This window comes from Phodopus roborovskii, unplaced genomic scaffold (assembly GCF_943737965.1).
Source record: "Phodopus roborovskii unplaced genomic scaffold, PHOROB, whole genome shotgun sequence".
In the NCBI taxonomy this organism is placed as follows: Eukaryota; Metazoa; Chordata; class Mammalia; order Rodentia; family Cricetidae; genus Phodopus; species Phodopus roborovskii.
Window position 1 is genome coordinate 5475006 of NW_026125278.1, and position 15694 is coordinate 5490699.

At 48.6% G+C, this 15694-nt stretch overlaps 1 protein-coding gene across 1 annotated transcript in view; it reads left to right on the top strand.

Annotated features, from left to right (window-relative positions):
* Positions 1-8717: 8717 nt before the first annotated feature.
* Mcoln2 (mucolipin TRP cation channel 2) overlaps positions 8718-15694 on the top strand; it is a 41410-nt gene continuing 34433 nt past the window's right edge. Inside the window, exon 1 of the mRNA XM_051194977.1 lies at positions 8718-8949. Coding sequence (XP_051050934.1) covers positions 8816-8949 — 134 coding nt within the window. The 5' untranslated portion in view covers positions 8718-8815. The remainder of the gene's footprint in view (positions 8950-15694) is intronic.

Here is a 15694-nt window from a genome sequence, read left to right on the forward strand (position 1 = left end):
CACACATACATACACATACACACATATACATACACAAATACATACACACACATACATACACGCATATACATACATACACACATACATATATACACACATATCCATACACACACACACACACATTCCTTCTCCTAATGTGCTCTGCTATCCTGATTTCTCTAATGGTGATTTCCTCACCAGAAGCTGAGATGTTTCTGGACTTGCTTTTCTTTTTTAAAACTTCCTTTTTATTTATTCTTTGTGTCTTTCATATCATACATCTTGGTCCCATTCATTTCCCCATCCCTTTGTATCTGCCCTCTGCCCTTAGCAATGCCCCCCACCAAATAAAATAAAATTTAAGAGAAAAAAAGAAGGAAAAAAATCTCACCATGGAAGCTATGGTGAGTCATGCAGTAAACCTTTTTTTCCATATATATATTTTTCAATATATATATATTTGGCTGGGCCCTCACAGGGACTCCTCTTAGTTAATCCTGTTCTTGCCCTGTGTCCTGGAGATTCTGCAGTTCTGGTCTGCAGGACTGGCCCCTTCACATGCAGCAGATCACAGATGGGGTGGATGTTGGGGTGGGCCAACTCATAACCCTGGCTCAGGGCCTGGGCAGCTGCAGGGTTGGTCAGCCCGCCAACTCTCCCTGTCCTCACCACCAGGGTGAGCTCTCCAGCATTGCCCCAGCTAGTTCTCCCCTTGTATAGATGAACAAGGGGCAAGGCCAGTTCTCCTGAGTCATCTGTCTCACACCTGGACCATCAGGGCCAGCTGTGCTTTGCTGTCCAGGGGAGGTGCAGGACCCATGTTCCCAGGTGCTGCAGCTGTTAAGGGGGAGGGGTCAGCTCCCTTGCCCACCACAAGTGGCAAGGGCAAGGCGGGAAGGCATCTTCATCCTCACCACCACGTGGCCGGTGAGGGGTGTGTGGCCAGCTATCACACCCTTACACACTCAGCGGCAGCTCACCCTGCCCCTCCGCCAAAAGGTCAGCTCTACTGTGCTGCCCAGGCAAAGAGCAGGGTCTGCTTCCTTGAGTTCTACAGCTGGTGAGGAGGAGAATCAGCTCCCTTGTCTGTCGCAGGTGGCAGGGGTAAGGGGGGGGGGACATCTCTTCCTGGCCCAGCAGCTGCCCAGGCCCAGACATTACCATGGCCCTAGGTGGCAGTCAAGCCATCCATCTCAGCCTGCTCTGTATTGCGTCCACCTGTTTATATATGCCTCAGTCTCCTGGCTACGAACAATCCCCTCTCCCCCTCCCCTCCAATACCACACCATACATTTGTTCACCATAATAGTACCCATCTGCCATTGCTGCAAGGTGCCAGGTGGGCCTGTGTTTTCTCCATGGAGCCCAGGGTGGACCTACCCAGGCCTGTGTGTGGGTCTCCTTGTCCTGCTCCATCCATCATGCTGCTGGGCAGGGCCCTGCTTCCTCATCACAAAGGGATCATGATAGTGCCCACCTGCCCAGTGCCAGAGGCTCCTGGTTGGTGTGGAGATGTTGCTGGAGTCCCATTGAGGCTGGGGCTAGAAACCCCTGGCTGCATATGGTTGAGTCCTGCCCACCCCAGCTGTATTGGGTTTCTGGACTTTTTTTTAGCTCCAGAATCATGAGGCAAAACAAGCTCCCATCCTTTATAAGTTACTCATTTCAGGCGTTCTGTTACAGCAACGGGAAAGAGTGGAGTACATTGGAAGCAAGTAACAGAGCACCGCTAGAGCAATACTTGACTGTGGAAACAGTAGTCAAACTGAGTAACGGGCCCAGGCTGCAGCAGCGTTGAAGTGCACGCTAGCAAAGGAGGGGGCTGTCATATGTAGAACACTTAGGGCAATTCTGGGGAGACCTCGGGAAAATACGAGACCAAGGACGGCATGGAACTAAAATGGTTGTGGCCATACTCCTGAGAGTCTGCCCTGTGGAGACGAGGGTGACGGCATGATGTATCTGGAAGAAGAGCTACCTAAGCCACAGAGCTCCTCAGACACTCCCTGGTCTCGGCCCCATTACTCATGGGATGCACAGCTATGGGGTGGCTGACACTGGGAGTCGTCGTCCAGAGAGAGACACAGTGCTGAGCCTGGGGATGTCAGTGGTCTGGTCACGCAGGGGTCAAAGAGCATGCTCAACAGAGACTGCAAGTGCGTGGTCAAGCTGCCTCTTGTGAGGGAGGTCAGGGTGCGCACAGATGAGGCAGGTCCCATCCCGCAGGGCAGTGGGGAAAGGCCACCAAGTAGTCTTTGAGTCTACTTCTTTCATCAAAGGCCCAGAACCCTAGAGGGCTTGAATGGTTCCAGGAGGACCGCCTGGGGGATCCTCCATGACCTTATCGTTTCTGGTGGCACAAGGGTTCTGTTCCTCCCATCACATCTTGGTTCTGCTCAGCCACAACCAGCTTTGGCTTAAGTGTGTCCAGGTGTGGCTCTGGGGCCACATATCCGAAGTACCAAATCAATAAACCTGGGCAGCGTGCTCCGTCTCAAGTGGGCCCAGATGTGCTCCAGAGGGCACAATAAGCAAATGCTGTAGGCACCCACTCGGCAGGTGAGCAGAAAGCAGGGGCTGTGAAGGTGTGGATCCCCCAACCAAAGGTGAAAAGATGTACTGGACTTCTGGGGGCTACGCTGGGGACCTGCAGGGATAGGAGGTAGCAGGGTTGGGGTGGGTCTGCACCTGTGATCCCACAGTGCAATGAAGACATCTCCTCCCTCTCCTCCGACAGTAGCCTTGGGGATTGAGTGCCCCAAAGATGTGGGAACAGAGCTGCCTGCTGTCTAGGGAGCCCACCTCTATCCTGTGCTTGGATGAGTCTAGATTTGTAAGAGATAATGTATATTCTGTTGGGTGCCATCCATTTTCCCATCCTATGGCCACTCTCTTTGGGAACGGAAGTGTCTACCCTAAATCTGTTCTGCTTTTACGTCTCAAAGGTGATGGCATGTCCTGATTTTATAGCCTCACACTTGACAGGAGTTTGCCTGTGTCTCAGACAACAAAGGGGACTTTGAAGCTGATTCTGGAACTAGTTGAGACCTGGAGATAATTGGGATGAAATAAATGTATCTTTCATAACAAGGAGTACATAAACAGGAGGCAGATAAGGAAGGCTACAGTTTGAGTATGTCCCACCGGAGGCCCATGTGTTGGGAGCCTGGGCCTAACGGGAGGCATTTGGTCCATGGGGATAGAGGCTTCATGGATAGATTTATGTTTTCCTCGTGGGACTAGCCAGTCATCCTGGATGTTTGTGGCCCGTTCCCTTTCCCTTGTGCTTACTCACAGGTTGAAGCCCCATAGAGTGTCCCCTAGAAGGTAGCATGCTTCTGGACTTTTGGACCTTGAACCACACGAAACCCTTTCTTTATAAATTACCGAGTGCCAGGCATTCCTGTTACAGCAACAGAAGATGAACTAAGTCAATTGTTCAACTTCACACAAGGGAGAAGAGTTAGTTGACATTTTTCTTTCTTTTGGAGACAAACTCTATGTAGGTAGGCCTGGCTGCCTGGAACTTGATACGTAAACAGGCAGGGCTCAAACTCACAGAGCTCTGCCTACATCTGCCTCTCAAGGACTGGGGTAAAAGGTGTGTGGCTGCACATCTAGGTAAGGAATTTAGAGTTTGAATAAGGCAATATTTATTAAATAAATGAATCATCAGTAATCCGTTGAAGCAGAAGTATATGCTTTGCAAAAGATACCAAGAGAAAGAGATGAGTAGGAGAAAATACTTAAAAAAAAAAAAAAAACCAGAGCTAATGATACACAAACATAATATAGGAAGAACTCAAAACTCAACAATCAGGCCACCCCTTTAAAGTGGATATGAAACTGGAAAAACGCCTTTCTGAGGATGACATACAGGTGGCAAATAACACGTGACAGGGTCACTATCACGTGCCACTAGGGAGCTGCAAATAAAACCAACTCCGGTACACCATTACAGCAGCCAGCATTCAAAACTTAAGATCCCAAACGTGGGTGAGGATGTGAAGGGACAGGCAGTCTTGTTTCTTACCAAGCAGAATTCAGGATGTTCTGGCCAGCTTGGAACATAGGAGGTTTCTTACAAAAGTATATTTTCATGGCATGCACTCTAGCAGCACTCACGCCTCTCAGTGCTCATCTAAAGGATTTGGAAACACGCTTACACTAAACGACAAGGAAAAACAATGTCCTCACAGATGCTCATAGAAGCTCCCTTCAAAATCCACAACACATGCAAACAACCGAGACACTCTTGAGGAAGTGAATGGATAAATATTCCGTGGTATGTCCATTCGACAGAGTATTATTCGGTGCTTAAAAAGAAGTGAGCTAGCAGGTAATGGAAAGACATGGAAGGTGTTTAAGTCTGCGTTATGAAGTGAAAAAAGTCAACCTGAAAACTGCTACATACTGTTGGATTCCAACCATATGGTGTTCTAGAGACAGTAGAAAGATCCATCATTCCTAGGGGTTGCAGGAGAGGGGAGGATTAGTAGACGGTTCACAAAGTGTTATCAGTCAGTTCTGGCCTCTATAACACACTCGTACAGCTCCAGTAGCTTAAACCAAATAACAAATAGTTATTGTCCACAGTTTTGGGAGCTGGAATATCCAAAGTCATGGTTCCAACACATCTGTTGCCAGTGAGACTGAGTTTCCTGGTCTGCAGCCCAGATGTTGGAGACTCTGATGTGGGGTGTCGTTTGTGGAGGAGGCAGAGGACGTACTGGAGGCCCCTGTGCTTTCTGCTCAATTCCACTTTGAGCCTATATCTGCTCTGAGAAACAAAATCTGTTTTTAAGAACGGAATATTCCCACAGCTGGAGAAACAAAACCATTTAGTGTTTGTTTCCCTCTTGTCTGTGCCAATTTCTGTATCACACCTCGGTTGCAACAGAGACAGTGCCGTCCCCAGAGCCCAGGGCAGTGCCATCCCCAGAGCCCAGGGCACCACCGTCCCCAGAGCCCAGGGCAGTGCCATCCCCAGAGCCCAGGGTAGTGCCATCCCCAGAGCCCAGGGCACCGCTGTCCCCAGAGCCCAGGGCACCGCCCTCCTCCTGACAGAAAGATCACCAACCCGGGGTTACAGACTGCTTGTGCTGAGCCGGGTTTCTTTCTGCAGAGTAGCTGAGCCACCCTTACCCCCCACCATACGTGAAAGCTGAAGCGCAGGGGTTTTGATATGGCACACAAAGTGCCTACAGAGGAAGCAGAATACCGGGTCTCTCCAGAGTAACCTTACTTCTCCACATCAGGACCTAGTTCAGAGGTTAAGGACCAAACAATGTATTTGCAGTGTTTAAAACCAGCAAAAGATTAACTTCTGGAAGTTCAAAGCCTACTTTCCTGCACATCAACACATAAACAAAACGCACATTTCCCTGATATTTGGTTGTGCCCTGCCTCCATATAGACTTCGCGGTAGGTACGGCTTTGGACTGCCTGTTTTGTAAAATTGTTGCTGGTCTACCATTACCCCGGCTCACATTTTCTAGAGGACTTAAATCCCCTTTAACAGTAAAATTATGAAATTGTCCCAAGAAGGAAACCCACTAGAGACATTCACGACCGTGACTGGTAAACTGGAAAAGTTCTCCGACACACAGTACAGGTTGAACAAAGATTCTTGTGTTGTCTGGTCATGACAAAGCTGTGTCAATATACGAACTTTGAATGTGGCATGCAGGGCAGAAACCTGACATTGGAATGACCGACGCACAGCACCAAGCAGTGCCCGAGGTCACCACTGAGAAATGAGCGGGGTACTTCACTGTAAGCAAGGGACACTGGTGAACTGAGTGGCTTCACTGCGTGCCTGGAAACGATAGTTCGATAGTTCGTGTCTCTCAGTGAGCCTGGTAGCCGAACCCTCCAGCTGTCTGATTCTGTTTTCCATCTTCCTTCTCATCTCCTCCTCTCTACCCTCAGCTCCTTCCTAGGTTAGGTCGTTTTGGGGTCTTTGGTACGTTAAGAGCAGCACCTGTACTGGCTGTTGTTGCTGGAGCTTTCTGTCCTGTCTGGTCCCGTGTTTATGAGAAGTATCTTCCTGTTGGGGGTACACAGAGCTGCCTGATCCCAGCCAGGCAGCCTGGAGTCATGTGCAGGCGAGGACTGAGACCCAGCACCCTGCTTTGGGAAGTTTCCCCTCTATGGTCTGTGAGAGTTTGCAGGACTGGAGAGATGGCTCGACATATCTGAGACCTGCAGCTCTTGCTGAGGGTCGGAGCTCCGTTCTCAGCACCCACACATTATAGTCTCAAAAGTCCCTGTGACTCTTACTCCAGGGGATCTGACGCCCTCTTCTGGCCACTCAGATACACGTCCTCACACATGGACACACAGGTATACATTAAGGATAAAATTCTTTTTTTAAGAAAAGAATTTGCCTGCTGGTTATATTTCTCATATTTGTTTTCATTAAATTTTGAGATAGTGTGATATTATATAGCCCGGGCTGGTCTGTACTCACTATATAATCTAGGCTGTTCTTAAACCTATTGCAATCCTCCTGCTTCAGTTTTCCAAGTGCCAGGATTACAGGCATAGACATATTAGTGCACCACACCCAATGTTATTTTTAAATAGATACTTTTATAAATTGATACTTTTATACTTATTCATGATACAAGATTCATTGATTACAACTATCTAGATAAACATCTTTAAATTTTATTTTAAAAATTTAATTAATTAAAAACTTAAATAATAAGCTGGGTGTTGGTGGTGCATGCTTTTAATCCCAGCACTTGGGAGGCAGAGGCAGGCAATCTCTGTGAGTTCCAGGCCTGCCTGATCTACAGAGCTATTCCAGGGCAGGCTCCAAAACAATACAGAGAAACCCTGTCTCGAAAACAAACAAACCAAATAAATAAATAAATAAAATAAAAAGTAAATAATTAAACAATTTAAATAATAACATGATTTCTCCCTTTTTAAAAAAAATTTCTATGTTTCCCATGTTCCTCCTCACTTCCTCTAAAACTGATGACCTTTTTGCTTATCATGTCTCTGCCTGAGTTCATGTTAGTATGGCTTTTGCACATGTGATTTCAGGACTGACCGTTTTGCACTGGATACCCCATGCGCCAACTGCTCAGGAGAGATCTTGGAAGAGAGGGCAGAAAGAACTTGAACCAGGCAGTCAACAGTAAGGTCCTGTCTCTTAGAAATGACAGGGAAGACATGGATGGGTAAGTGTCTCTTTTACAACTGTTTAGGTGAATGCATGTTTTCTCCACCTGAGAAACTGTTTCTAAATCGTCATAGGTGGGACCCTGTTTGGGTCCCCTTCAAATGAGGAAAGCTACAGAACAGTGAGAACGAAGGTTTTGGGGAGTCAAAGACCTAAAGTCCGAGGAGGAATAAGCTTCTCTGACCTTGTCCCCTATCTCCTTTCTCCCTCCCGCCCCTTAAAAAATCCTTATTTATTTCGTGGTGGGGACAGGGACACCACACAGGCGCTGCTGATGTGGAGAGCGGAGGACAGCTTGCTGGCTCTGTCCATCTTGGGGTCTGACTTAGGACTGGCAGCAAGCATCTTACTTCCTTAACTATCGTGCTGGCACTATCTAGCTGCTTCATGTGGGGCAGTGTGCAGAATCCTGAGCATGGTGGATGCTGTGACTTCTCAGGCAGACTTCTCAAGCTCTCTGCACCTAGTGGGAGCTTCTGCTAAGAGGAATCCTGAAAGAAAGAAAAAAACTAAGAGTGGGTGAGGAGCGTTGTTGCCTAATAGTCCTTGGGCAGTGACTTTTAAACGAGGGTAGATTCTGTGGGGGCGGGGTGGGGCGGGATGAGGGTAGAATATTCCTTAACACCATCAGCACCTGTGAGGAGAGGCAGAAGGATCAAGCTGGAGGCTAGCCTGGGCAAGTTACTTGAGGGGGTCTCAAAATTAAAAACAAAAGCAAAACAAACAAACAAAAAACCCAACAAAAGCCCCTTGCAAAAAGGGTCAATAACGCTTCTACATCCGTCTTTCTGTCCACCTGTTTCTACACAATCCTCTGCAAACTGTCCTTTGCCCTTGCTAACCCCGGGGACCTTTTGAACCCATACTGATGCACATAGCCCGGAAATGTAGGGGTTTTGTTCGTGCGGCTCCTGGTGAAGTTGCGAAGCTCTGGGCCGGTTCTGTCCAAAATGTTCTGCCAAATTTTGGTTCATGAATGGAGGCGAGCCGTAGTCTTGAAGCTCCGGGTTTCGGGCAGCAAGGCGGAAGGGCAGGGCTACCGCTGGGGTCTGCTGCTCTGGGCTCTCCAGGAGTCACGAGACTGTGGCTGCAGAAGGTCCGCTCAGAGCCTGGCACCTGGCGTCTTGCAGTCCACATGTTTGTCTGACACCCCTGTGATCCCACTCCTTGTCAAGGAATTGTCAGAATAAAGACTCCATAACGAAGAAGCCGGTCCCCACCACCTTGTTGATCCCTAGACAGAGGAACTGCGATTTATTAATCCCGTAGAACGCAGTAGGGCACTTAACGCGGCAGAACAGAGCTGGCCAAGGAAGCGGACAAGCCCGGCGTAGGTGGCACATGTTTGAAATCCCAGTACTGAGGAGGCCGAGGCAGGAGGACAACTTTCAGTTCGAGGCTAGTCTGGGCCATGCAGCGAGCTCAACAGAAATGCAAAGAACGTCTGAAGGGGCCAAACACCATTCTGGGAGGAATGGATGGGGGTAGCCCGGTGGCGGAAGGCAGGGAGGGCGTGGCGGCCGGGGGCGGGGTGGACAAGGGCGGCCTCCCTGCGGGCTCCCCGGGCGACTTCCCTTTATAAGGGCGCCTGCTCCGCCTGCCTCCCGCAGACACCCGCAGGCGGAGCCCGGTGTCCGCGCCATGGAGATCAGGGGGGCCGACGGTGCGGGAGTCTTCCACGTCGGCGGCGATCGCGCCATGCCCGGAGGCGAGGAGGCGCTGGACTTGCCTGCGTGGAACCGCGCCCCGGACCCGGCCTGGGACCCCGACCACAGGTGAGTTCTCCTCTGGGGCGCCACGTCTTGTGGCCTCCTGGATTCTAGCGTCACCTCCTTCCGGGACTGCCCCAGCCGCGGTGTCCCTGCGCCCACACCTGGCTCCGATTCTGCCTCTTGCCTCCGGCTAGCGGCCACGTAGAGAAAGTCCTTCGCGGCGACGCCGGCGGAGCAGCGCCCTGGCTCGCCCGGCACTGGAGGGAGGCAGCGGCCGCGGGTGGGGACGCGGGGGCGTGGCGGGAGAACAGGGCCACGTTCTCACAGCCACCGCGGGGCCTTGGGACTGCAATCAGAGCGCTGGCTGGGAGGGTGAGAGGCTTTGGATCACCCCAGGCTTCCATCTGGGGGCTGCTGTGGCGCGGGGTGGCAAGTGGGCAACACTTCGCAGCTGCTTCTAGACCCCGGAGCTGTGGAAAGTTCCAAAGGCGGAAAGAGGGCTGGTCCTGCAACCTGACGGTTTTCCCAGGTGAGGGACCCAGAGAGAGATCAGATGTCTTCAGCTTAAAGTCTTGGTGAGGCTTTTTCTGGAGACAGGACTCTGAAAGATCCAGGTTGGCTCTTCTTGCTACCTTGGGCAGGCCTACGCTAACTGCAAGCATGCACTTAGTTAAGTAAGGCCGGGTTTTACCTTCCGGAACAAACAGGCCTTTTCTTAGGAGGGAGGGTTACGGTGTGGTCAACCCTGGTTTCCCCAGCTCTATGTAAAAGCTTTCAGTCAAGCCAGATGGCTCCGCTAGGCGGCCCCTCCTATGTGCTTAAACTTCTGCCGGGCGGCCCTCGGTTGAGGAGAGATGAGGACAAAGTGGCCTTTGGCTCCTGCTAGCTGCTCTTAAAACAAATAGTGGTGGGCTGTTAAAGTTTTCTAAGGCAGTCAGGAGCAGTCCCAGCAGGGTGTTCTCAAGGCCAGCAAGGAAAACTGAATCAGAAGGGAATTTACTTAGTCTATGATGCATTCCCGGGTGGATAATTTTCTGCAAGGAGAACATAGATTTCCCAGAACTTTGAAAGACCAATTTTGAATTGTGAAAACATTTGTGGGGCTGGAGAGGTGGCTGGTTCTCTGCAAGCTCAAGGGTGGGGTTGGAGCAGCAACAGCCAGGTAAAAACTCAGCTCCTGTGATCCTAAGGCAAGAAGGGTAGAGGAGAAGAGGGCCCCAAAGTTCATTGGCCAGCCAGTATCCCCCAGTCTCGGAGCTCCAGACCAATGGGAGACCCTGTCTCAAAAGAGGTCTGTGTTGTTCCTGGGAATGACTCACAAGGTTGTCCCCAAGTGCACAACACATGTGCACACATGTGCATGTACACGAATATACACACATCTATAAAAAAGGTTCAACTGTCACATCAAAATGACTAATGTCGTAAATCACAAATTACCTCACTGAAAGTAGAGGAGTTTATTTGTAATCGGCCACATGGAGAAGCTGTGCACCCTCTCCTCTGTCTTATCCCTAAGGGCAGTGCCCTAAAAGCTAAGGAGCAAATGCCTTTGGATTTATGGGCTCACTGTCTTCTGTTCGGCCCGGAAAAAGGCTGTGTTCATGTTGGGTGTCATGCATAACCTTAAGTTTTATTTTTATTTGACATTGTTTTTCCTAGCACATTTCATTCAGGGCTTACATGTTTTTGTTTGTTTGTTTTGACATATTCTGTGTCTTTGCAAGCTGTGCGCGTGACTAAAGGACACAGACTTGATGGAAACTTCATGGAAACTGCATTTGAAGACTTGTAAATATGAAAGGCACCACAGGCAGGTGCCTGGCTGTGCAGTGCTAATGGGAAGATAAGACAGTGTTGGTGTAAACTGAGAATGGAAGGGAGGGGATGCGAGAGATGGGAAAACTGCCTGTGCACATCAGGATGCAAGTCTGTTATTTGGTGCACAGGGGTCCAAGGATGCAGCTCTCTCTGGAAGTGGGGCTGTGAACTCTGTACTGGCAGGTGCTGCTCGCGGTATCCATGACATTCTACCCAACAGCCCATGTCTGGGGCCGCTCGCAGTATCCATGACGTTCTACCCAACAGCACATGTCTGGGGCCGCTCGCAGTATCCATGACGTTCTACTCAACAGCACGTGTCTGGGGCAGTTCGATAGGTTTCCTTTGTAGAGTCTGAATGCTGCTAAGACTTCTGCTCGTCTTCCTCTTTAAAACCCAAGACGAGTTAAACACCTGTTCACCTGAACTCCCCCCATCCTACAGCCAGGATCTGTTTAGATGGGCACCTGTCATGTAACCTCCAACACTGAGGCGATCACATGCGTCTCTTTCGAGGAGAATGATTTTTATAAAAAATGTCACAACACTGAAGTCTGCCAACAAAGGGAGAAGGCTGGGGTGTATTTAGAATGAAGCCCTGGAGAACGCAGAACTGAAAGTCTTCGTCACAGCGTTAGAAGCTAGTCTGTCTGGCCTGTGTCTCCCCCATCAGTGACACAAAGACTGTTTTCAAAACGTAGTGGAAAAAAATGAAAGCCAACAACCAGGTGGCTTCTTGTGGCTAAGGGTTGTGAGTAAAAACAGTTGCCAAAGTTGGCCCTAAAGCCTGAAGCGAGCCATGATCAGCTGGGCCTTTGAGTTCTCAGTATCACTTCCGAGGAGCAGAATGACTCGTCAGAGCACCTGTGTGTCCCCTATGCAGAAAACTAACTTCATTCCCAGAAGTAGTTATTTTTTAAAACTTTTTTTGTGTGTACATGTGTCTGTGTGTGTGTGTGTGTGTGTGTGCATTGTGGATAAATGCCCATGGGGGCAGAAGGGGCTTCTTGTGGCTTGGAGCTGGAGTAACGGGTGACTGTGAGCTGTGTAAGGGAATGCCAGGGTCCTCTGGAACAGCACTTTTAACCTTGACACAACTGCTCCAGCCCCAGCCCCAGACACACACACACACACTCACGCATGCACGCACGCACGCGTGCAGAATATGGCATTCTACTCAGTGTGCATGTGCCCATCTGTGTTCACTTGCTTCTGCTGCCACGGACGTCCCCTCCCAAGTCTTTTCTGACCCATCTGCAGAAGAATCCCGGTTCTGTTTGAGCCTGGTCCCGAGCTCCCTGGTCCTGGGCTTCTGGGGTCGCGAGCTCCCTGGTCCTGGGGTCCCTGGGGTCCTGAGCTCTCTGGTCCCTACCTCCCTGGTCCTGGGTTCCCTGGTCCTGGGCTCTTTCTCCTTTAAAAGGAAAGACTTTGTATGCACAGGTGTCTAACTTCCTCCTCTCTCAGATGGCTGACTTAGTCTCTTCTCTTTCAAAAGTTATCTTTGTCTTTCTTTCTTTGAAATATGTCTTCATGACATAGTTCCTGCTGGGTGGAAATTAGTAACTCATGAGGTCAAAGATTCTGCAATATTGTCCTCCATATCCCAATTCTTGAAGACCCATAGTTTAAATGATGGACTTTAAGAAGGAAATCATATTACCCATGCCACATTTCCAAGAGACCTGGCCCATTACAGGCTTGGTAAGCAGGACTTGGGAATCAGACACTTGTTGAAAACTTGAGGAAAGACAAGGTGAGTTAGGGCAGGCCATCATTGCGGCTGTGGCCCTTCCAGAACCTGTACTCCTGAGCAGCGGCGACCCCTCCCCCTCCTCCCGTGGGCCCCAGGGAGCAGCTTCATGATTGCACTTTCAGAAGGAGAGTGGCTTGTTGAGAAGAAGCACTTTGAACATGTGCAGTTCTACTTCTGCATCCCTGGTAGTCCGAGGCAGCGAAGAGGAGGACAGGGATGGCTTCGCAGGAACTCAGCAGCACAGCTGTCTTCAGGGGAATCCTGAAAATCGGGCATGTTCGTCCTCTGCGAGAGGACTAGTGGGCAACGGGAAGCCCCTCAGGCTTGCATCAGGGTTCTGGGGTTCCGGTGACCACGAGCTTTATCTTTCCAGAGATACACCGAGAAGGGAACCAGAATTCACTTTTTTTTTTTAAATAACCTTCTTGACTTAGGCAACAGTTAACTTCTCTTCGAAGACTAGGAATTCACGAGGACATTAGTTCATTAACAGGAAATGGAATGAAAAAGTCGGATGGGCGTAGTCAGGAGTGGGCCAAGTCTTCATCTGCCAGACTGGCCATATGACTCGTGTCCTGGGGCCCACACGGCCACCATTGTGGAACCCCACGTTTACCCTTTCAGACCTCAGCTCCCTCCACTCTGTCCATCTACTCACAACACGGGAAGCTAGGACAAGAGAGTCCCCTGATACACACGAGACACCTTACTTTAACCTTAATGACGATACTTTAACTTGTGATAGTAACTAAATAATTGTCACGTTGTTAATCACCAACACTGAAGGACATAGAGAAAACATGAGGAGAATTAAGATTACCTGGGAAGCACTTCCCTGAGCCTTGTGGGTAGGCAATGCTTTGTTTGCTAGCTCTAGAAGTCTTGAAATGTTGGAATATGGACACAAACACTGACATTTTAAAAAAATAATGGGATTATACTATATTTTGTAGTTTAAAATGTAACAGGCATTTACTGGCTCATACACAGTCTCAAGCCTGGTTGCAATGAATATGTTTATAACCATCTTGATAGATAACAATGGCAAAATCTGCAGAAAAAACACATGAAGCGTTGGTTCCTTGATGGCACAAGCACTGATAATGGACAGAGTGCCTTTTAGCAATTCCATAACTCCCAGGAGACTTCCCCTGTATTTAATACAGGAGGGTCGAGCTAGATTTGCACCAACCTGATTGCTATAGGACTTCAGGTAGTGAATGGCCACCTCTTTCCAACCCTTTGCCTGCAGCCACGCCAGGCCATCTTTTTCTTATTAGCAATTTGGGCTATTAGTAACCCTTACCCATTAGCTACTAACGGCAGTAAGCTGTTGGCTTACTGTATCTTCCCGACCTTCTCCAAGTCTGCCTTTTGACTCTGCTTGTTGCGTGCGTATTCCTGTGTGTGTGCGTTTGCATGTATGTGGATGCGCATGGGTGTCTTCTTCCCCGGGTCATGCTGTACTTTTTGCTTATTGAGGCAGAGTCTCTCATTAAAACTGGAGCAGTCTGGTTAGTCAGATTATCTAGTTAACCAGCTTGGGGGGAGGGAGGGTTGGGGGTGGGGGGGTTGGGGAGTGGTACTTGTGCTTTCAGAGTGCTGGGATTACAGGTGGAGCTCACACTCACCTGGCTTTTGCATGCTTCTGGGGTTTGAACTCCGGTCTCCCCACTTGCTCAGGGAGCATGTTATCCAGTGAGCCTTCTCTCTAGCCCACTGTCCCTAGACTCTTTGAAGTGTTAAACTTGTAGGCCACATTATTCTGCCATTTTTTTCCATGCCTTCTGAGCTTTGCTGAATTTAGAAAGGCACATTAACTTATTTTTCTGAATTCTATACCGATTTCTCCACTGATTTTATTTTTTAAGATTTATTTATTTATTATGAATACAACGGTCTGCTTCCATGTCTGCACACCAGATCTCATGACAGATGGTTGTGAGCTGGGACCTGAACTCAGGGCCTCTGGAAGAGCAGCCAGTGCTCTTAACCTCCGAGCCGTCTCTCCAGCCCCCATGATTTTATTTTTTAACACAAACTTTTTTTTTGTTTTGTGCTTTGTTCTTTTTGTGTTTTCTGTTTCTGGGAGGACTCTTAGGCCAAAAGAGCAGATCACGGTGTTAGTAATTTATCAAGTTGACTCTAAAAACAAAACACCAAAAACAGAATTAGTAAATAAAATAAAGTAGCATTCCTATCAGCAAATTGGGCACCTAAACCACCTAGAACCTTTGAATCATCTTGGGTAACCTGACTTTATTATTTCATTCAGTTGTTCTTTCTAACATTTTCCGTTTTCTATTGTTATGTAGTTAATATTACTGTTGCTACGATTTAATTTTAAAGAGCACCGAGGAAAAGTTTATGTAGCCAGAGTAGGTGCCTCACTCATTGATTCATTTCATTTCTTCCAAGTGACATTCATTGAATACCTACTGTGTATTAGGTAGTTTATACCTACTGTGTGTTAGGTTTATACCCACTGTGTGTTAGGTAGTTTATACCTATTGTGTGTTAGGTTTATACCCATTGTGTGTTAGGTAGTTTATATCTACTGTGTGTTAGATTTATACCCACTGTGTGGTAGGTAGTTTATACCTACTGTGTGTTAGGTAGTTTATACCTACTGTGTGTTAGGTTTATACCCATTGTGTGTTAGGTAGTTTATATCTACTGTGTGTTAGATTTATACCCACTGTGTGGTAGGTAGTTTATACCTACTGTGTGTTAGGTAGTTTATACCTACTGTGTGTTAGGGAGTCTGCTGTATGCTGCCAGATACAGTGGAGCAGGGATTAGGGAAATGTTCACAGGAAAACCAGCTGAATTAGAGAAAAATAAAGGTTACAATAAGGAATAGAAAGGCCACATGTAGTATGTGGGCATGAGTAGCTGGGCCTCTCTAGGTGGGCTGTAATCCCAGCTATTTGGGAGGTAGAGGCAGGAGGATCTCCAGTTCAAGATATGCCTGGGAAACAGAGTGAGTTTGAGGCCAGTGTGGGCCACTTAGTGAGACCCTACATGAAAATAAAAAGTAAAAAGAAGGTTGGAGTATAGTCTATGGAAGGGCAGTTGCTTACCAGTTTAAGGTCCAAGGTCTAGTGCCCAGTCCTGCAAGGAAAGCCCCCAAGGCCTCTGCAGAAAGATGACATCTACCTGAGAAACTCCAAGGACAGGAAGGACCCAGATTGTGCAAAGAGCTGTGGAAATACCAAGTACAAACCCTCAAGT